Here is a 24,231-nt window from a genome sequence, read left to right on the forward strand (position 1 = left end):
GAGATTCTGGTACCCCTTGTGCATATACTGATACACCTAATGATTAGCTAGATTCTTCTAGCTTTTATAGTTTGAAAGCATTGTCCATCAATCACATCTTTGATCAAGCTATTTATACAGTAGGTTACATGGTGGTGAGACAGGGAACATACGTAAAGACAAGTTTTTTAATGTAATAACCTTTTATAATAGCCATTGCAGTGACTACTTGTACCACATTTCCTAGAGAAAATTATTTTACTATGTCTAAAATTAAATTAATTGCTTTTTATATTTTTTTATTATTACCAGACTATCATTTTTATGAGACAAATCTAAACTGTCCTCTGTCTTGACTGATCTGTTGTGTGGGAGCCCTTAAAAGTTGGGGTAAAGAGAGGGATGAGCTTGTCATAAGTGAAGTGATAACTGGTTGAGACTGCTCCCAGGTGGCACAGTCAGAGGACTCCTTCTATCAGTGAACATGGCATAAGCAAAAGATTTAAATAGGATTCTTCTGCCTCCCTGAAATGCTGGTTTCCCCTATATTATGTCAAAGAAGTCTTACCAAATTAATTATGTAAATCTTTGTCAGCAGCATCATCTTTAGATGGGAATCTGATTACCTAAAGCAGATTGCCCTCTCCCAATCATCACTCTGATAAATAAAACACTATCTAGGTTTCTAGAATACTTGTTGAGTGTTTTGTCCAGAAAACTCAAGTGGCCAGTGTTTTTTAAGTATTGGAGTAACATGGGCCTGGTAATTGCCTGCCATCAGAAAATGCAATCAGAATCTCCCACGTGTCACAGGTCAAATTCTGGAAGAGTTCTGATTATGCATATTCATGTAATTTTGGATACTTTGACACTCTGATCAACATTCATTAATACTATGAAATGCTTTAAATCATCTCACTTAAAACATTTTGTTCTGTGATCCACAAATGACTAACATTTGCAGAAGTTTACATAATACAAATGATGTGTGTGTTTAGTGTAAATGAAAGATTAAAATATGAAACAAAGTATGCAAACATATACACATAAATGCTGAGTATCTATTACCCAAAACAAGGATTTCATACCTTCTTTTCCTATAAGCTACTTCCAATTGTATTTTAGTTTGGGATCTTATCTAATACTGTGTTTTCAGGGTGAATAACATGCTTGGTCATGTTTTGGACTTCTTGATTTGCTACTTTGCCCAGACAAAAGCTTTTCTCTTTGGATCTGATAAGGCGACCCTCTTAGCTCAGTTAGAGCAATAGAGCAATACTATCAAGGGCCTCAGTGGCCCAGCTTACGTGCCTCAAAGGAAAAAATTGGAGGATTGCCATTACGTTTTGGAAATGTGCTAAAGTTGTAAATATGGATAATGTTTTAACCAGAATCTAGTTTTCTACTCAGAGGTGTTTTTGTGTGTAGTACATTTTAAAAATATAGTCATTTATAGCTATTTGTAATTTAAAACTTTCTAACTATGAAGTTATCCAAATAGAGTTATTTGAAGAGAATCACTTTAGAAACTGCCACTATAGAAATCACTATAGAAACATTATTAAATGGCACTTAGGTTATCTCTAGCAAAGCATCTCTTAGCAGAGACTCACTTGGCAGTTTATTAGAATATAACGTATATTGGGGGAGAGGTATCTGTAGTAAATTGTGATGTTGGGGGACATTTTGTGGTAATCATTAAAGAGGCATAGATTTGTAAACATTTCTAAAGCACTGATTTGCTCTTTTTTTTTTTTTTTCTCTATATGTACCTCTTCTCAGGCCCACACAGTTTTTAAGTAAAAGAAAAATGGGGAGAAAAAGTGTTAACTGAGAATTCAGGAGACTTACAGGCTAAGGAGGAAGTTCACACAATCTTTAGGGATCATTTTATTTGTACCTGTACCACCAGTTCTTTGTGGGGCAGAGATGAGAGATGGGCAGTACTCCGGAGTCACATGTTAGCTGAAATGAACTGTGATATTAAATCTCTCTGGACCAGGTATTTTCCTGTTTGGAATATCTTAAATCAAAGATCATTTGTGTGTGTAAACTTTACTTTAAAAATGACATAAATCTTAGTCAACTAAATGCAATCCCTTGGATGTTGATGTATGTGTGAGTGATATATATTTGAAATGTTTCTGTAACATTCCTCAACTACTACAGATACTTGGATTTAGCCTCCCCATAAATTTTATTGGAAACAAAAACATTTAACACCCATGAGCATCACTAACTCTATGCTGAAAGACTCTTTAAGAACACCTGTCTCCCTAGTGAGATCTCTCCTTTTCTTTTTCCGTTTCAGCGGTACAGTGTGGAAATGTCCATCAGGGACCCGAAAAAGGCGGAGCTGCTTAGTAAGGTTGAAGCACTGAAGAAAGGTGGCGTTTTACTACCAAATGATCTCCTTGAAAAAGTGGATTCAATTAATGAAAAATGGGAACTGCTTGGGGTATTTGCATTTTTATTACTGTTTGTAGGTTATGTGTACATTTTTTGTGTAGTGAAGTACTCTATCTGTCTGATTTCTAATTTGAAGCACAAATATCTCTCTCTTTCAATTCACCACCTACCTTTCAAACAAGCTATTTATGCTATTATGAGAGAAAAACACTGCTTTTCCTCTTCTGTTGCATTTTTTTTTTTTTACTCTGAGCTTGTCTTCTCTCAGATTTTAATAATTTTGGTTCTTTAATACATAAAAAAGTAAGTAAAATATGCCATGTATTATGGGTATGCACCAAGTCAACTATAATACAGTATATCTGATATACACTGACTGTCATGCTTGAATGAATGTTAATAGAATTTATTCTGAAGGTACATGTTAGAGACATCCACTGTTTAACTATTTACTGTACCCTTCAGATGAAAAGTGGAGTTGTCACTACAGCTTCCAAGTCACAAGAAAGCCACCAAAACAAAGATGCAAATCTGACCCAAATCTGAATTGCAGAATGAAATCGGCCACTGTTTTGTGCCTCAATTTCCAGCTCACTTTTAACAAAAGCCCCCCCCAAAAAAAAAAGTTTCATGTAATTCATTTCACGCAATGATGGGCTGGGTCTCAGCCAAAGACTGTGTTGCAAGAATCTGGCAAAAAGGCAATATAGAGATTCTGTTAACCACAGACCAGGATGGCACTTGTGCAAGAGACAGTGCTGTCCTTTTGTTGGAAGACAGCTGAGAGAGAGAGGTTAAACTGTATTTTTTCATCAACGTCTCTCCTAAATTGCCTTCACTTCAAATCAAGGGTAAGCTAAATTTGTCAATTACTTAAATGATTAATTATAACAGCAAAGTATGGGCGGTGTCAGCTATGGAGCATAATTTTGCATGCCTTCCCTTTTCTGCCTTTTTTTTTAATTTTAAAGAAATAATACTCCAAAAATATTTTGAATAAAAAGCTCTCCATGTACCTTGATGACTTGGAGGAATGCCAGTGTTCGGTTTATGCCATACTTAATCTAGGTGATTAAAAACTGCAAGTTTAAATCCTTGCTTTCTCATCTAAATTCACTACACTCTGCACTTGTGCAAAGTAACTTAAAACATTGAAAGTTTTTATTCTGACCTACTGTTACTTTTTACTAGTAATTAGTGGCTTCCACTTTATAATATGGTGATTGAAATCAGAACCTGCTAAATTCCACAGAATTCGTTGATGATCTACAGGAGAAACGTGGTTAACGTATGACATTTTTAAAGGGTTATTTCACTAAATAGATGAGATCAGCAACTTTATGTGCTTGATAGAAAGAGCAATAGTTTATGTTGTATTTTAATATATCTATTTCTAATTTGATAAGCAGCTCACAATAATCTTTTCTGAAAATTGTTTGATGTTATATTGCTTCCTCAACAAAAATTGTAAATCAAGAGAAGATTAAAGAAAGAAACAGTATTTAGCTATCCTTCATGAGTCAGATACAAAAAATGGTTGTCATTTTGACAAAAATACCCTTTGAGTACAATAGGCAGAATTTTGTAATGATTTAGGGGGTGAGAAGGGTAGAAGGGAGACTTTAGCAAAACCTATGCCACACCAACACCACCAGGCATCCTGCTTTAATTGGCATGATTACATTTTAATTGGCATGAAAAAAATTTAAAGACAAGGATTTTAACTTCTAACAATAGTAAAATAGAGGGATATGGTTTTTAATATTACTTTCATCTAAGGTGAACAGTGTGGAATGGAAATACATTAGAATGAAATGTCAGTGGTGCGTACAGTTTAATCTGTGAAATTTTGTCCCCTGTGCTGCATATTACTCTGTCTCAATTGCATATTAAACAACCCTATCAAGGCAGGCATTGGCATCTGCTGTGCTGACACAAATTGTGAATTAAATGAAATTGATGTCCTCTGTCGTATATTTATGAAGACGGACCATTCTCTGAAGTATTCTGTTTATGAAGAATTTATGATTGCAAACTGTTCCAGAACAAAAAAGTGGCAATAAATTCTTTTTTGTGACCCTACCCTCCAAGGGCATTGATTTCACCTCCTGCTGCTACTTTTGTTACAGCATAAAAACAATAGCTAAATCTGGATTCCACCGAGGGTCTTCAAATTATCAATATTTGCACCATGAAAATACAAGGGTGTTGCCAAGGAAGGCTATTTTTCTGTTATGATCTCCTAAAGATACTATTTACAGAACACTACGCAGCAAATGAATGTTTGTTGACTTAATTTTATTTGTGTTTTAAAGCTTATTTTTGTAGGTTTAATTCATCATTATAGATTAACTCCTACTGATTCTCCAGAGTGTTTTCCTTAAAAAGAAAGAATGAAAGAAAAAAAAAAAGCCCTCTCAGCTGCACGTTCATGCCATAGAGGTTAATCTAAGAAGGCTTCTAGAATAGTGGATTGGGACTTCTTTTGACACGTATATTAGAAAGTCTAGCATCCAGAAATGCAAAGTGGGAGAAATTGTGGGGTTGAACAATTTCCAAGTCAGGTAACATGTAACAACAGCACCAAGGAGGCTACCCCTTCTTAACAGCCATGGTTTGGGAAATTGTAGTTTATGAAATGAAAGCAAGAGAGAGAGAGAGAGAAGAAAAAAAGAAAGAAAAAGAAAGAAAGAAAGAAGAAAGAAAGAAGAAAGAAAGAAAGAAAGAAAGAAAGAAAGAGAAGAAAGAGAGAGAAGAAAGAAAGAAAGAAAGAAAGAAGAAAGAAAGAAAGAGAAAGAAAGAAAGAAAGAAAGAAAGAAAGAAAGAAAGAAAGAAAGAAAGAAAGAAAGAAAGAAAGAAAGAATGAATTTAATTCTCCATGCACAATCTACTCTTGGCCTCTTTAGTATATTGATTAAACTCGGACTTCTATCTCCTGAAAATATTATGCAGGGAATATTTTACTGTAAACTCCTGTCATGAGAATTTAAATGAATTTTCATCAGTGACCATAGTGAACTTTTCCTTCCTGTTAAAGGAAATTATAAGTGAATGAGGTCTTCTTAAGCCTCTAGTGGTAGTCAGAACAACACACATTGCTCAAGAATTCAAAAATCCTAAATGGAACAATGAGCTAATCTGAACTGAATGTCAGTTGTGAGGTAGCAGGTGCAGTGGGACACCTTCCAGGTGGCTCTTGTTACTAACCAAACTATGGTATGTTTTTGGTGCTGAAGCTAATCTATATTTTTGGTTTTTGTTGTTGTTGGTTTTTGTTTGTTTGTTTGTTTTTGGTTTTGTTTTTGCTTTTAATCTGATGCATTAGAAAACCCTAGGACAGAAGATCCAGGACACAATGGCAGGACACAGTGGGTCTGGTCCACGTGACCTGCTCTCTCCTGAAAGCGGAAGCCTGGTAAGGCAGCTGGAGGTCAGGATCAAAGAACTGAAAGGGTGGCTAAGAGATACAGAGCTTTTCATCTTCAATTCCTGTCTGAGACAAGAAAAGGAAGGAACAATGAATGCTGAGAAACAACTGCAATACTTTAAGGTAATAAAAAAACAATCAAAGTTGATAAAAAGCTTTCTTTATGGTAGGGATGAAATATTTATCAAGTACATAAAGTATTATACCCATGTATCTATGTATCACTGTGCACTTAAATGTTTCTTTGAATTTATAGACACCCTCCACATTTCTTGTATGCCAACATCTTTGTGTGTATAAAGATGAACATTAAGCATATCAAATACACATTGTATAGGGGAAATCTCTGCTGCTTGTGTGTTTTGTGCAATGCCTGTGGAGGGAGGGCTTTGATAAATTAAAAGCAGACCAGCAAACACTAAAAAATACTGAAGACTTTGAAAGGCGGACCTAAATGTTCCATAAATAATGTGGCTAAAAATACTTCCATAAATTGATATGATAAAAGCACATGATTTAATTGAAGACCATTAATGCTAACAAAAGGAAACATAATTTTTACATATGAGAGAATCAACTATTTATAGAGAGGGAAGAAATAAAGTAAGAGGTTCCTACATTACAGGCATAGTCCATTGTAGAAAAATGCCAACCTTGGCAACACAGCTGGGTGCGTGTTCATTGTATATCCGCAAAGAAGAAGCATTTACCCCATTTGTTTCCATGGTATATGCAAGATCTATTCAAAAGCAGTTCAGAATTCAAATATTTTCTTTTATTGCCTATGCTAGCCTGTACTACTTGAATCCTCCTTTAAATGTGGTAATTATTTGGGCTCTGAGGCTTTGGGGTTATAGGATATGAATTTGGTACAAGAAACCTTCTGGCATGAATGGTCTCAAAGAGGAGAAAGGGGGAAACCAAGAAGGAAAGAACTTCTTAGGACCAAGCAACTGTTTCTTTTCCAAGCCTTCCAGAACCAGGTTTTATTCATTACCCCCACGCCCAGCCCCCGACCCTGCACCCACCATCCCCTCACAGCCCTATGGTCTTCCAGCAGTGGATCAGAGAATTTAGTCACATGTGGCCCATGGTTTACCTCCTGCCTTCCAGACAGGCAGGCTCATGTTGCTCACCTGCACAGCCTAGGAGGAGGAACCCTTTAAGATAAGACCACCATACTTCCTAGTAAACTGCATTGCACACCTACAAATTGCTTTGGTTGAAAACCTCCTCTTCTCCCACTGAATTACAAGACCAAACTGGAAATTAAATGAAAGCCTCTTCCCAAGGCAAATGGATTTTTACTGTTTAAAATCTAACATCCAGAAGATTTGTTATTTCATCTCTTCCTGTCTTGCCCTAACCTCCACTGCAGGGAAATGAAGTCTTCAGATGGTTGAATGCTGTGTTATTTTGAATTTGGCATGTACCTTATAAAGCATCCTGGTCATTAGTAGGCTGGATGATGTGAAATATATTTTTTCTCTATAGTATCTATATCACAACTTTAGTGAACCAGTTAATGGCCCCAGACAGTTGTGTAACCTTGGTCATGTTTCTCGTATTATCCCTCGGTGCTTCAGTTTCTTCATCCCATAAGATGAGATACCAATAGTATTTATTTCACACAGTTATGAGTTTACATACATAAATTATTATTTCTACTTTTTGTAATGGTTCATTTAAGGGATAGGAATCTCTTCATATTATAAACCTCCAAATGTAACATAATAATTAGAAACAATGACAGGAAGTTTGTTATTACAATTATTTGTATACCTACCTACTCCCATATCTCATAGATATTTAAAAACAATCTCCCCACACTTTTGTTATTATTATAAGTTGAAGAATGAGCAGTTCTATATTAATATAGCTGATGCTTCCAAAGACATTAGCTTCATGCTTTAGCTTTGTATAGTGTCATCAACAATATACAATATTGCTGATACAATGTACAATATACATTGTGAGTATATATATGTATGTGTCTCATTTGATGTTAATAGCAACCTATGAAGTGGAATCTTGATTTTGCAGGATGTGCCTATGGAAACACACACGGAGGTTAAGTTTTGCAAGTCCAAGGCCACATATAATGAGTGGTAGAATTAGGTTTTAAATCCAGGGCTGTCTGAGTGTAAAGCCTATTCTCTGAACTACTATGCAAAATTGATATTTATTGATATTTATTGAATGCCTTTCAATGCTGGATGGCTCAAAGGAAAAAAACAGGACAGAACTAAATGTCACTATTTCTTTGTGGTTGGTTTATCAATCATAATTTCAGTAATTTGGCCAGAATAGCAGATAGTCTTAGCTACTGAAGGTCTTGGGAGGTAGAAATATTTGTGTTTTTATTTTACATTTTTATACTACAGCAGTGTAAACTTCTTTGCCATGGGTCACTTTTTAAATTGAAGTGTTCAAACTTTCAGAGTTTATGGAGCCCTGATAATTTTTCTCTATAACTTGAAACTTCAGTTCCTTCTACAATTTTGACCTTGAGGAGTTTGATCAGATAAGCTAAGTGGATCTAGCATGATGGCACTTCTTTTTTGTTTTGTAAGAAAGCTTTATGCCTGTCTGTTGGAATAAATGTCTTTCCTAGCCAGAATTTTAAATATTTCTGAGCTGTTTACTCTTTAGCGTTTAGTGTATGATTAATCAAGTGTTCTGTATATTACCACATTCATTGGATGAATTAAACCAAATGTTTGTAATATAATAATAATGTAGCATAATGTTTATAACCTGTCAAAATCATAATTGATAATAGGCATATGCAGAATAAAAACTTTTACCACAAACCTAAAGAACAGATACCCTCTGCCTTTCTAAGTGATAAAGCCTCTCCAAAGAGCGTTATTAAAGAAACTTTACGTGTGGAACTTTTTGTCACATTTCTCCTCTTCTTGTGTGTTCCCAAATGTCTTCTGCTGTCAATGGTCACACTGAAGACAGGCTTTATCCACAGGACTTAGCTTTATGATTCTCCATTCTCTAAAATCTCAGGGTTTTAACAGAATGAATTCCTTTATGTGACACCCGGAGTAATGATAGATAAGCAGTGCACTACCCCGGAGAACAGGGTGGGAAGGTGCTGCATATAAAAAGGAAAACCCATTACTTTGTAGACACAACTGTTTCCTTCTTAGAGTTTGGTCTGGGTTGAGAGAAAGGAATAGGATCTTAAGTATTAGGAAGAAGAGAAAAAGCAGTTTTGGAATGTATTCTTTTACTTTAAGGCAGTAAGTGTGATAAACATGGGATAAACAAGACAAAATTCTACCTAAGAAAGAAAGAGTCAAAGTCCAGCACAGGGAGATACACGAAGGTGTGAACCTAAGACTCCTGGGACAGAAACACAGAATCATCGAGGAGTGAACACCCCATTACAATAAAATGTGGAGAGCACATCAGAGAGTTAATGAGGTCAGCTGGCAAAGGACCCCTTAGAGTCCTCTGTGTGTGTGTAGCTCCAGTGCCGTTGGCTGGAAAGCACTACTTTTTAATGATGACCCTTCCAAGAGAAAATAATTGCTTAATCATATGTTTCTTATATTTCATAACGAAATTCATTATCCTAGAGACTCGAATTGGGGAGAAATTATTCATGACTAGCTAAAAGAGGCTGTAGCACTGGACTGGGCCCAGAACCAGCCCAGGAAGGCAAGTTTAGAGCTGCCAAGAAGCTCTGTCATCAAGAAGGTGAATGAGTGGAATAGATTTAGTAAGCTTGGCTGTGATTAATGTCTCAAATTTGCTTAGCAATTTAAATTTGACCAAGCACTTTTATCCAAGCTATTATACTTAAACTTTCCACTAATTATGTAAGATGAAAATTATGATCACTTTCTTTTGGGTGTTTTTATTTATTTTTATGAATGGCGAACTTGAGGTGTGGAAAGTCAACATGACTTGTTGGAATCCTCACAGCAACTAGCATCAGAGGCAGAGCAAAAGCCATGGTCTTTGGGTTCAAATTCCAGTATTCTCCCATCTGGTCATTCAACGATCTTTCAGAATAAACACTGAAACCTCATTGTACACTAAATCAAGGGTTGGCCAGCATTTTGTTGCAAAAGGCCATATAACACAATCTCTGTCACAATTACTCAACTCGGCTGCTGTAGTGTAAAAGCAGCCACCAGTAATATGTAAATGAATTAATATAGTGCGTTCAATAAAACTAATTTACAAAACTATTTACAAAAGCAGACAGTGGGCCAGATTTGACCCTCAAGGCCTTAGGTTCCTGACCCTGCTCTAGATTACAAAAATTACCATAAACATGGGCATGGCTACCATCTGCATCTCCTTTGAGGAAAGGAGGCCATGTTAGAATTACAGTAGGAGGAACAAAACATTCTTTAATAATTTTAACAATGACAACTAATCCTTACCAAGTGTTTGTAGGATGTAAGTCACAGTTTCTAAATGTTTAACCTCCACTTGCTTATTAATCCTTATCACCATCCTAAGGCAGATAGTTTATTATCCCGTATGTATAGATGAGAAAATGGTGGCAGGGAAAATTGAAGTTATTTGCTTAAGGTAGTAAATGATAGAGCCAATAGTCTGTTCCAGAATCTGCCATTACTTTGTAGACTCAACAGTCCCTGGGTTAAAGATCTTTTTCTGAAAAGAGAAAAACACATTAACTGGTAGCCTCCTCTTGTTCCTCATCCCATTTCTGAATACTCGGGCAGCCAGCTGAAGGAAGTCAGTGAGTCAGAGTTTTAAATCTTGGAAATTAAAATTTTTAGGATACAGTCTTTAAAAGGATGTTAAATTAACTATTAAATGTGTAGCATTACTAAGTAGTTACTCTGAAAAGGATTATCACAAATACATCTTTTAATAAAAGGAGATAAATAAAAGAGCTAAACACAGTTCACATGCTTTGAGAAATATTTTCCCAAATCTCACTGTGTAGTTTCCAGAAGTAAAAATTGGACCAATCTAGCCAAGACATTTAGAGGGAATTTCCCATGTCCATTATAACCAATCTCAAATGCCACCACAAATAATCACACTTCCTGTGTCCCTCACAGCCCATATTTTTAAGGAGATTATGTTGGAAGACAGAAGAGGATATTTTGGAAGTTTTGGAATATGTGAAAGGAAGTTGTGGTTCCTACAGGTCCAGGATCATCCCTGCTGCTGTTTTCTGGAGCCATTACAAACTTTGTAATGATGTTGTTGGCAAAGCTGCAAAGAATTACAGTGATTCAATCTGGCTGTGACAAAAGCATCTGAATACTTTCAAAATCAACAGATATCAGATGAGACTTAATCTTTTCTATATGTCTTAGATAAATTTTTTTAAAAGCTATAATATTAACCAAGTACGTTTGTCAAAAGAAAATACTGAATTCAGCTTTTATCAGGTATTTTTTCCCACCATATATTAAAAAAAAAAAATCTATCATCTAACACTTTAGTAATTTTAAGTAACTGGTTACAATCCAGAACTGCCTTTTAAAAAAATTTGGCTGGGTTAAGGTTTAAATTCAAAGATAGATTTAAGTAAATGTTACACACACTACCATCTGGGGGTAGTGGGAAGATCTACAGGAAATTTTTATAGGCAGTCCCAATGCAGCCTTTTAAAGTAAATAAAAGGAAACAACAGAGGCCAAATTCTTTATGAGCATACCTTTTACTAGAAGAAGATGCTGAATGATTTCTATGAAGGAGAATGAGTTGAGGATACAAGGATATAACTGTGTACTTATTTCACATGTGTCATTTGTATTACTGCTGTCAGGTAAACCAGATTCATGGAAATTAAAGACAGCACCCCAAGATCACTACCTGAGCCGAAGGCAGATGCTCAACCACTGAGCCACCCAGTCATCCCTCTTAACTGATCACTTAACATTACTTAAATATCATTTTTATTGTTAATAAACCCAAATTAGGAAGAAACTGGGGGAACAGAATTGCAAACTTGTCTCCATACTCTCCATTTAATCTAGGTGTAGGATGAGAGCAGTGCATCTGACCCATAATAGCGAAGAAACTTACACCAATGAGTTCAAAATGCTTGGGTTTATAGTGGTTCTACCTATTTCTAATCCATGATCTTTCTTAAAGTCCTGGGTTTCTCATCTTAAAAATGGGGATAACAGGGCACCTAGGTAGCTCAGTGGATTACGCAGCTGACTCTTGATTTATGGCTCAGGTCATGATCTCAGCGTTATGAGACAGACCCACGTCTGGGTCTTTACTGAATTTTCCCCTCTCACCTGTGAAAAGGACGGCTCTTTTAGGGTAAAATAGACCAAATCTCAGATTATCAAATGTGGGTATTCACATCAGACTATTTTTCAGCTTTTGAGCAAGATAGCAAAACAGCTACTTAGAGTCCTTCTTCTTCATTTTTTGTCTTCCTGATCTTTTATAAACACTCTTTTTAGACCTTCATTCTATTTCTCCCAGATTACTGCTCTACACACACAATTAGATATCCATTTAAGGAGATAAACAAAATTTCTTTTTTTAGTGTTCATAATGAGTTGTCAGTCTTCTATAACTTTAGCACCATGTCATTCTTTTACAATTTACCAGTTAATAGTATTTATTGAGTACCCTCATTAGGTGATGTTAGTTGGCAACATTATAATCTAGGATTTCTAGCTATGTAATCTCCGTAAATAATTTCTTTTTGCCTGATATCCTTTATTTGTAAATTTAGGTTTTTGGTTTGAAAGGATTCCTTTCACCTCTAGCATTCTGTGATTCTGCAGTAGGCATCTTCTTCCTTTGATAAATTTATTCAATTATAGATGCCATTTAATTCCTCTACACAACACTTTGAGTTTGGCACAAAATTTCTGATACATAGCCAATTCTGTGTACCAGGAGTCATGTTTACTTCACTGGGAATGATGCTTCAGAAGGACAAAGGCATCTTTTGAACCAGAGTTTATTGCCTTTGGCACCACCCTAACCAACTTTGTCTTCGTACCCATTTCCTTTCTAACATTATGATACCTTTATAATTTGAATAGAGATGCTGATCTAAAATGGGAAAGAAAAGGTCTTCCTAGTCATAAATTTCAATCAGAATGGTGGCACAGGTAGCATGAATATATATGTTTTTGTTGTTTTATACATTATTGGGACCTGGTTGACTTAAAAGTAGAAAGAACTGTTCCAATAAATCACTGGTACGATTTTGTGATGACAAGCAAATGTACAGGTCTGTGAGAAGTGGAATACAGAAAACTCTTGGTTAAAATTAATGACCAGTGGGGTGCCTGGGTGGCTCAGATGGTTAAGCATCTGCCTTTGGCTCAGGTCATGATCTCCAGGTCCTGGGGTTGAGCCCCACATTTGGCTCCACTGCTCAGTGGGGAGTCTGCTTCTCCCTCTGCCTCAAATGAATAAATAAAATCTGTAAAAATAATATATATAATTAATAGTTTGAAGAGATGGAGATTTGAATCTAAGAGGATGAACCAGAGACCCTACAATCAGAGACCCTCTCCTCACTTTATTCCTTTTTTATCTATTAGGTGCCTTGAAGTCCTTCATGGTGTTATCTAAAGGCATAATGTTTCCTTTCCTGTCATTTTTTTCCCAGTTTTTTAGCATATTGTCTTAGGTGATTTTTTTTTATGAATTACATTCTAATCAAATCTGAAAATCTGTATCTTTTAATAAAAACACTAAGCCTATTCATATTTAGTTTCTTAATTAAGATTGCTGACCTTTTATTTCATCACATTCACTTACTTATTCATTCAATAAATATTTCTTGGACACCTACCATGTGTCAGGCACTAGGCTGAATGTTAGCAATGCATGAAGCTTACATGGTGGTCTTGTTTAAATATTTTGCTATAAGACATGTTGTTTTGTTCATTTTTGCCCTAGTGAGTTGGAATTTTTTTAACATATTCTTTATATTTAATAACAAGAATGAATCAACTTCTTACTGATGCCACTTTAAAATGAGAAATTGACTTCCCTGTATCCTCTACCCTATTTCTCCACTTTTTGTTGATATAATCTTGGATTTAGTTTTTAGCTAATATCATTATTATTTTGCTAATATAATTACATTCATTCTCACACTTTCAATAATTTCTTTTGAAATTTGCATTGTCATTTCATAAGAATATGAAAAATAGTTCAGAATTAATTCTTTATAATATTCATTTCATTGCTCAACATCAGTTTTTTTAATACCATGGTTTTCCATTTTCTTAAAAATATTACTCTTAGTACTATTATATTGTCTTCTAATAATTTTTTAGGAAAAGTGCATTCTTAGTATATTCTCCATACCCTTGCATGTCTGAAAATGCATTTTACTTGACCTTGAATATAAACAATAGTTTGGTCGAATGTAAAATTTTGCCATGGGGAATATAACCTTTGACTGTCAAAACTGCTAATGATTCTTTTAGCATTTATAATTATAAAGGAAAAGTCTGATTTTTGTTGCTACATAGTAACCTTGTTTTTCCACTTGTATATGAGTGAGTGTTGGTCTCCTTTTATCTCTTTTGCTGGTAACTTGCTAAGTCCTAATTGATTTTGAAAACTGAAATTCTGCTGTAGATCAGAGAGTTTTACCTACTGTTTGATTATCACAAGTTCTCTGTAAGTTTAGTTCCCTTTTGGTAGTGCTATTCTGTGCATATTGTGTCCCCTGGATCTTTCCTTCATTTTTAGAAATGGATTCTTATTTCCCCTTCTTTAACAGGCACCTTTGGTGAAATTCTCAAGGTTGTTTTCTGTTTTTGCAGGACCTAATTTTGCAGTTTGTTTTCATTGCAATTTGCAGTTTGTTTTCATTGCAATTTTTTTTAAGATTTTATTTATTTATTCATGAGACACACAGAGAGAGAAAGAGAGAGAGAGGCAGAGACACAGGCAGAGGGAGAAGCAGGCTCCATGCAGGGAGCCTGATGTGGGACTCGATCCCAGGACTCCAGGATAATGCCCTGGGCCAAAGGCAAACCGCTGAGCCACCCAGGCATCCCTCATTGCAATTTTTTATTCACCAGAAGTTCTTTTCATCTTCATACAGTCTTTACTGATCTTAATTTGTTTCTTTTTCAGAAGTGCCTACTTCAGTGCCATGGGTGCAATATCTTTGTGCATATTTCTGAGAAATGGATTAAAATTTTCTAAGGTTTTCCTTTTTCTTAATTCTGTTTCAAAAGGAGTCTATTAGTCTGTTGCTTTGAGTGCTCAAATTGGACCCTCTTATGAACTACAGTGTCCATTAGTGTATGTCTCTTTATTTTTAAGGATAGAGTTTGGCTTTCTGGGACTGAACATTAAGATAGGTCCTCTGAAAGATTCTGTAGTTTCCTATATAAATATTTCAGGCCCAGACAAAAAGGAAAAAGAAATCTTAGATTCCCCTTAGTTTTATTTATTTACCTTTTTAAAAAAAATTTTATCTGTTTATTCATAAGAGACACAATAGCGAGAGACACATAGGCAGAGGGAGAAGCAGGCTCCCTGCAAGGAGCCTGATGTGGGACTCCATCCTGGATCCCGGGATCACACCCTGAGCCGAAGGCAGATTCTTAACCATTGAGCCACCCAGGCGTCCCCCCTTAGTTTTATTCAAATTCCAGGTTGAGAATATATAAATCATATACAAGGGATGGCAAATTGTCTACTAATACTGGAGGTATCTGGGGTACGTACATATCTAATATCAGGTCAGGGTGAAAGCAAGCTAAGGAGTCAACACCTTTCTTATTCATCAGGAGCATCTTCAGTAGTCTTGCAGAGTTGTGTGTCCATCAGCTTTGAGAGAGAAAGCCCCATTAGAAGATAGCTATCCTGTAACTTAGGCGACAAGTTCTAGGGACTTGAAATAGTGCAATTACAGTGGAAAATAGGAGGCTGGATTTAAGAGAGACCTCAGGGTTAGAGATGACAGGATTTGGAAACTGCTATGCTGGTAGGGGTGCAAAAGTAGAAGGTCTTCTCAGGACTCTCTCCCACTCAGAGCCCCTCTCTTCCTGGAATGCTATTTCCTCTGCCTTCAGGTCCTCTTTAAATAAGGAAGAGAATCTTCAACAAAAAGCACTGGAAGTATTAGAACATTGTAAGGATAGAGGGGTTCTAATACCTAAAGAGAAGCCAGTTCAAGATTATTTGGGACTGGGATCCCTGGGTGGCGCAGCGGTTTGGCGCCTGCCTTTGGCCTAGGGCGTGATCCTGGAGACCCGGGATCAAATCCCATGTCAGGCTCCTGGTGCATGGAGCCTGCTTCTCCCTCTGCCTGTGTCTCTGCCTCTCTCTCTCTCTCTCTCTCTCTCTCTCTCTCTCTCTGTGTGACTATCATAAATAAATAAAAATTAAAAAAAAAGATTATTTGGGACTGTGGGTAAAAATATTTGTAATTTATTCAGTAATTTTCTCTTATGCAAACACCTATGTCAGGTGTTGTGCTGGGTATTAGGGTGAACCATTCATTGTCCTCTTCCTAGGAACACATGGTCTAAAGGGGGATAGTAACAAGTCAACAAGACAACAGAATAGAATGTGGCATGTGCTGTAGTAGGAGTTAATGTAGTATACTGTGCAAATTCATGGGGCATTTCTGGGGAGGGGCAAGGAAGTTTCGGAATGAGTGACTCTAACTGAGATCTGCAATGAAGGAGAGGGAGAGTGAACAGAATAATATGTGCACATGCCTGGAGACCTAGAGATAAGAGATTGAAGAAATTCATGTGTTATTTCCTGAGCTTATTTAAATGTTATTGTAATATGTATGGGTATGAATCTATGTGTCTTATCAACCAACTAGAATGTAAACATTTTTTTTTAAATTAAGATTTTATTTCTTTTAGAGCAATTTGAGGTTCACAGCAAAATTGAGGGAAAGATTCAGAGATTTCCCGTTATACTCCCAGCCCCTACACATGCACAGCCTCTCCTATTATCAACATCCCCCATCAGAGTGGTACATTTGTTACAACTGATGAACCTACAATGATGCGTCATGATCACTCAAAGTTCATAGCTTGTATTACAGTTCACTTGATGCTGTGCATTCTATGGGTTTGGACAACAATATAATGACATGTACCCATTTATCATACCAAGTATTTTCACTGTCCTAAAAAAACTTCTGTGCTCTGCCTATTCAATCCTCAACCTAGCCCCGTGCTCCAAACCCTGGCAATTACTTATCTTTTTACTCCGCATAGTTTTGCTTTTTCCAAAAGGTTGCATGGTTGGAATCATACAGTATGTAGCCTTTTCAGATTGACCTCTTTCACCTAGTAATATACATTCAAAATTTTTCTATGTCTTTTCATGGCTTGATGGCCCATTTCTTTTTAGCACTGAATAATATCCCATTGTCTGATTATAATCCACTCATCTACAAAGGACATTTTGGTTGCTTCCAAGTTTTGGAAGTCATGAATAAAGCTACTATAAATATCCCTATGCAGGTTCTTGTGCGGACATAAGTCTTCAAATCCTTTGGGTAAATACCACAGAGCACAGTTGCTGGATTGTATGGTAAGAGTGTGTTTAGTTTTGTAAGAAACTACCAAACTGTCTTCCAAAGTGCTGGTACCATTTTGCATTCCCAAAAGCATTGAATAAGAGTTCTTTTTCCATATCCTCTTCAGCATTTTGTGTTGCTGGTGTTTTGAATTTTGGCCATTCTAATAGGTGTGTGGTGATACTTCATTGTTGTTTTGAGTATAAACTTTTTAAAAGTAGGGCTATCTTAAAATATTTGTTTTACATATCCTTCATAGTACCATAGACAATGTACTTTAGAGTCACTAGATACTCCACTAGTACTTAGCAGATTGCAGATTTTATCACAAGATGGGACATGATGTCACTTAGCTAGTTCAACCTTCTTATTCTAAAAAAGAAAAAAACAAGTCTCTGATAAATTAAATGACCATAAAATCAGAGCCAGACGGCAGCCTACATCCCCTGAATCCTAATCCAGGCCATAGTCCAATAATACCAAACCAGTGATTTCATGCGAGTTTACACCAATGTCTTTGCAATTTTCACAACTCAATTTTTTCTCTATAAAATAGGAATGATAAGTCTCTCTAATTTGGTGAATAGAAAAAAATGATCATAACAAGGGACGTTGTGATTAATAGCAAATGTAGAAATGCTTATTAATACTATGAAGTCAACAGTATTAAAAATACATATGACAATAAACCAAGGTTCTTTTGGTATTGGAATTCAGAGACTTACCATCTTGACCTGTAACAGCTTCTTATTTCCAGGGGCTTTACTCTCAGGAGTTCAACTTAGTGTCGAGTTTGCTATCATTTTTCACCTTCTATTTATGTTGTACCTCCATATGAGGAGCTTAAAGAGCTTTAGAGACATTAGCTCATTAATCCTCCCCAAACCTCTCTAAGATAGGACGGAGGCATAAATCATTATTCCCATCTGGAAAAAAAATAGCCTACCTTATCTCTCTTAATTTCATTGATGCTCTAAACTGTTGATTAAATCCTAACTTATACCCTGTACATTTAGAATATTGCATTCTCTTCCCCAAGGATATTTTTCTTTCTTTTTGAATTTAATGTCATGAGGATAAGTATAAAAATGAATCAGCAGGTCTGGTTTTAAAAGTTCGTTTGAGAAGTGTGGGATAGGTGGTAAACCAGGCTCTTCCTTCCCCTCATGCTCTCCTCCTTTTCTCAAAATGTCCTTCATTATTGCCCTTAAAAGCAAGAGAAATGACTTTTAGAAATTGAAAGAATGTTTCAAGACCCATTCATTGCTTTATCTATCAGCCAACACAACCTGCGAGAGCCAAAGGATATCCATTCAAGCATGTCATCCTACCGCTCAAAAAACATTGGTGCAAAGCTTCATAAAACATTTAAAGCTTTATGAAAGCAACAATGGAAGTTAACTTTTTGATTTGGTGTGCTTTTTTAGGCAGGTGGTTCTCACTATAAAGATACTTGGAGTTAGACTTTCATGATGTTAGAACATGAGCAGAATATATGAACAGAAACTGAGGCCAAGCAAGGTTGATTCATATAAATGATTGCAACAAAACACTGCTCCAATTAGTTTCCTACAGTTCAGGACAGTGAAAGGAAAATAAATAAAAATTATAGACAAAATGAAATTGTTCTTTCACCACTAGAATCTCACCAGAGAAGATGAGGGTCAACTCACAACTGATTTGAGAGATATTCAGAGCTGTATTTTACTATTTTGAAAAAGTCCATCATAGACCACCTCATGATATTTTTCCTATCTCATAACAGAATAAGATTATGTAATACTCTGATGCCAGAAGATCTTAGAAGTTAAAGGATCATTGCATTTTAGAGAAAGGGTATTGAGGGAACATAGAAGTTACATGATTTACTTGAGATCACACAACTAGTTATTGCCAAACTAGGAAAAAACTCTAAGTTGTGCTTTTTTCCCTCAATCCAAGTTACTTCTTAGATGTTCAATTGGAACACCTTCATGATCAGATGACTTATATTCTGTGTTGTTGCCAAAGTATTAGAGGAGATGAATGAAGACACTACCCTCCAATATATTTAGTCACCTTCTAGGGAGCAAGCAGGAGAGAGATGTGGTGTCTCAGAAGAAATGAAAACAGAATCCTCTAAAAGGAGGATTAACTTTTTCAAGAAAAAGCTCTCAAAAAATTCTCCTGGACTTCTGCTTTATTTTAGCTCTGGGAGTGTTTAAAGAATGAAGTTCTTATTACATTTCCTTTTCACAAGGTTCTGGAATATTGCTTTGAGCTAAATAATCATTATAGCAATTTACCAGTTGGCTAATATTTAGTCAGCATCTCTCTACTACCTAATATAATGGTTGAAGAGTGTTGTGCTGTTATATATTAGTTAAACTTCTAAATGATCCTGAGAGTGTGATTAGTATTACTGCGCATCTGGGAATACTGAAAACTGGTGAAAAGGAGTGGAGTTGCCTTGGGTTTCCACCACAAAAGCAAAGGAAAAAGCTAAAAAGCAAATTCCTAGTGATCCAAATTCACAAGAAAATGCTCTATTTAGATGCTATAAAAATAAAATCAGAAGTAGGAAGTTTATAGAGCTGCCTATACCTCAGTCTCTTCCAGGTCAGGGAGGAGTAAATGAATAAACAGAAGGGTCTTTCCAATGTTGACTTTTTGTCCCAAGTATCACTTTCCTCCTTTTTAGTGGTATTATTCTCCAAAGCCCAACTCTCTTCCTGTATTCTTATTGTGTCCCAAGTGTTCTTGAATTCATTTATTTCCCACCTGTAGGATTCTGAAATAACAGGAATACTTCCCTAAAATACCAATTCCTAGCTGTTATACTTCAAGTAACACTCTGAACTTTGTGACAAGTTCCAAGAGTGGTTTAATGAGAAATAAACAATATGTTAGAGATAAATTTGGGAAAATAGGGTTTGAGAGAGGAGAGGGGTGAGGAATAGTCAACTGTGTATAAATGAGAGAGCAAGAAAAACACCATGCAACAAAGCCAAATGAGTCATGAAACCAGTTCTATAATCTGTCCTTTCCTATGTGTTCCACATTACCCCTGGGAATTCCTCTGAGGTCATCCTTGCCCGTGTGTTCTTTTACTTTCCTTCTTTCTCCTTGCTTTTCTTTGCTATTTCATTCTCCAGGTATGATCTTTATGATGATCTTCCTTTTATAGGTTTAGCCTAATGAATGTATTGTGCTGTACCTTGTCACATAGAATTCTTTTCTTTCTTTCCTGAAGACTGTCCTGAATATTCCTTTGACCCTGCCAGTGAATACCCAATATCCATTAAAGGCACAAATGAGTTCAGGTAGCTGGGATCAACAGATAATCTAGAAGAGAAAAATCACCTTTATCTATTCCCCAGAATTTCTTTGAAATGATTCCTATGGAATCTAATACGAGATAAAAAGTACAGTGGGTGTTGTAAATAGATTCCAAAATATAATAATGTAAAAATAAATGGCAATTAATGCTTTATCTGCTTATGAAAAGAATGATTGTGGAATTTTAAGAAAAGGTATTTTGTAGTATAATGGCTAAGTTGCATTTATATCCAGCACCCTTTCCCCCTTATTGCTAAAAGTTACCTTCCTGTAATTGCAGACTAGTTTAGCATCTTAACAATAATGGACATGTTTTTAAAAGATTATTGCCAAAAGTGCATTCTTTATTCCAGGGAGACGCTGTAATAGATACCAGCATTTTAGTAATGATACAAGCAATCTGTAAGCTATTACAGTTTTCTTTAGAGTAACTTAATCTTCATATTGTTTTGTATGTCTGGAATTTTAATAGTGTTTTTAATTTAGAAAAGGAAGTATATAACATATTACTAATTACATGTGAATATGAACTAAGCACATGACCACTGAGCTTGATTCTTAAAAACAAACATATTTAAAAGTACTTAACCTAATGTAGGGAAAGTCACAAAAAAATTAAAGAATACCGCACAGTGATAACAACAGCTTTTATAGAATAACACAGCGAGGATCTGCAATTTTAGAATGATTATTATATTTTAGTCCACAGCTAAAAAAATAACTAATAGAAATAGAAATACTCCTTCCCAAATATAATTGCTATTTTTTAACACATGAAACTACAAACAAAACATCAAATGAGTGTTTATAAAAGAATGATTAGCTTTTCCCTTGATGATACCATTCATCCAAGAATTTTCAGTATTAGCTAATAGTCCTGGTGGCCCTTAATTATTCACCTTTGTTGGTGAGGATGCTAAGTGGCAAGAAAAAATTATATCTTTTTTTCTAGGTCAAAGATCTGGATATGTAGACCATAGAGGTTAAAGTGACTTGTCTTTGGACCTTATTCATCTGCTGTCTAGATGAACAGAGGGGAGATGATTTTTTTCTTAAAAAATGGAAGTATGCACTGAAAATGTTTTGATTTTAAATGGTGATAAGAAATCATTTGGGGATGCCTGGGTGGCTCAGGAGTTGAGCATCTGCCTTTGGCTCAGGGTGTGATCCTGGAGTCCTGGGATCGAGTCCCACGTCGGGCTCCCTGCATGGAGCCTGCTTCTCTCTCTGCCTGTGTCTCTGCCTCTCTCTCTCTCTCTCTCTCTCTCTCTCTCTGTGTCTCTCATGAATAAATAAATAAAATCTTAAAAAAAAAAGAAATCATTTGGTGTTAGAATCTAGGCTTATATTGTCATGTACAATTTTGAAACTATTTTGGCACATATCCCAGACCTTCTTCAAGAAGCTGATAAAGATGTGCTTGGTAAACCAATTCAGTGGTCTTTAATGCTATTTTTAAAATCCAGCTTTTACATTAAATAAACCAGTTTGTTATTTTGAAAGAAGTTATAATCTACTTAAAACTGTCATTCTCTGTTTCTAACTCGCAATTAGATGGTATTTCCAAAATGTCAGACCTAGATTCTGCTTCTACCATCACCATAATAAAATGTGACAGCCAAGATATTATATCAATACCTTTTCCATAATTAGCAATAAGGATCCTGCCAAGGGTTAACTAGAAAAGTTTCATAAACGTTTTTCTACAAATGGTTCTGAAGGCAGTATTATGCTTTTGAAATCTGCTAATGTAGCAAAGACTCATGACAACCAGGAGACAAATCTATGGGCAAAACTGTTTGGAGAGAATAGTTTTGTAGTGTATGATGTATGTTATGTAAATGAGCTTATTAGGACTCTCATCTATTTTATTATTGGTGACCAATTTAATAGAGGCATTTAAAAAACAATATTTCTGCCTGACTCCTAGAAATGAAGAAGATACATTGATATAATTGAGAGCAAATGATTGCATGTTGTGCCATTTAATCATGTCATTTTTCAATTGCTATTTTTTTGCACTTCACTGCATGCTTATAGAATATTTAGCTTCAATATAGATTAAGTCCCAGGGTTTGCAACTGAGCTGAGTTCCTATATTGGTTGATGTTGTCTTTTAAGCTTGGAATCAGTTAAAATATGTAGATGTCATCTGCCCATATTTCCTTTAAAATATGCAAGTCATCATTCATACCTCACTTGAGGTATTTTAATTTTTTTGCTGTTTTGAAGAACTACCCCTTTACAATTCCGGATGGAAATTCTTATTTGCAATACCTATACACTAAACAAGGTAAACACATAATTGGCTCAAGAATAGAGCTGTCAGGACCAAAAGACCTGCTGAATCTTTGCTGGAAACTTTGATGATCATTTGTCTAATGAATGTTTCCTATTTTTGTTCAATCTCTTTCTGATTATTTATATAACTTACATTTTTCTCAGAAAAGAGATAATCCTCTACTGTCTGCTAGCATATGAGGTCCTTGTGGGTGGAAAGTTTGTCTGTTTTGTTCACTGATGCATCTCAAACACTCAGAGTAGTGCCCTTTATAATAGGTGTTCAATAAATATTTGTTCAGTGATTGAATTGATATTTTTTCCACATCTGTTATCATAACCACCCTGGGTTTAAAAATTATATAGATTACTAATTTTTTAAATATTATTTATTTATTTACTTATTTATTTATTTGAGAGATAGAGTGAAAAGGAGCAGGGGGATGGGCAGAAGCAGATTCTCCCTAAGCAGGAAGCCCAATGCAGGACTTGATCCCAGAACTCTGGGATCATGGCTTAACCAACTGAGCCACCCAGACACCCCAGATTACTAATTTTTAACATAGGCCTAGAAATTTGTTTAAGATAGACCTCAAAAGGTATACTGATGAACTTGTTGTCTGTCTTATCAACAGTAACTTTATGGCTGTGGCCACTTCAGTTGGAAATCAAGGGCCAGAACAGTCTGAAAATGGAGAAATTTTATAACCCTCTTCTGCTCTCTTATGAAAAGAAATGTAGCATAATGTTTTTATGAATTGGCTTGGGATTCAGGTTGCATGGGATTCAGGTTAACATCCTGCCTTTGCTGCTTATTAGCTGTGTTATCTCTGGTCAGTTACTTAGCCTTTTCTGTCTCTATTTCCTCTTTTGTAAAATAGGTACATGTCAATAATATATATCTCATAGTGTTGTGAAGATGAAATGAGCCAATACATATAAAATACCTAGAAAAATACATAGCAGACAGAAATACACAAATTATGTTTGTCATTAATCTATGAGATTAGTGAAAAATAACTAAGAAAATACTCAGAATAGCGCTCTAGCAATTTAATAAGATTCAATGATTGTTGGTTACTATTTTACAGTCAAGTAAATCTTTAATTAAATATCTGAAGAGAACACAACTTTTTAAAAATTTTGTGTTGGTTCAGATAACATATAGTCAACTTAGAATGATCTTTGGTGAAATACATGAAGTCTGTTGGAAGGTCCTATTTCTCATTTTTCTACTGAAACCAAAACCAAAATAGATTAGAATTTCATAAGATGTATATGATTGTAAATGAAACTCACCACTACAGTAATTAGA

At 35.6% G+C, this 24,231-nt stretch overlaps 1 protein-coding gene across 5 annotated transcripts in view; it reads left to right on the forward strand.

Annotated features, from left to right (window-relative positions):
- Positions 1-24,231, forward strand: part of AKAP6 (A-kinase anchoring protein 6) — a 480,944-nt gene that overhangs the window by 392,249 nt on the left and 64,464 nt on the right. For all 5 annotated transcript variants that reach the window (XM_038544457.1, XM_038544461.1, XM_038544460.1 and 2 more), the window contains 2 exons: positions 2,291-2,437; positions 5,714-5,938. In XM_038544457.1, coding sequence (XP_038400385.1) covers positions 2,291-2,437; positions 5,714-5,938 — 372 coding nt within the window. The remainder of the gene's footprint in view (positions 1-2,290; positions 2,438-5,713; positions 5,939-24,231) is intronic.

This window comes from Canis lupus, chromosome 8 (assembly GCF_011100685.1).
Source record: "Canis lupus familiaris isolate Mischka breed German Shepherd chromosome 8, alternate assembly UU_Cfam_GSD_1.0, whole genome shotgun sequence".
NCBI lineage: Eukaryota > Metazoa > Chordata > Mammalia > Carnivora > Canidae > Canis > Canis lupus.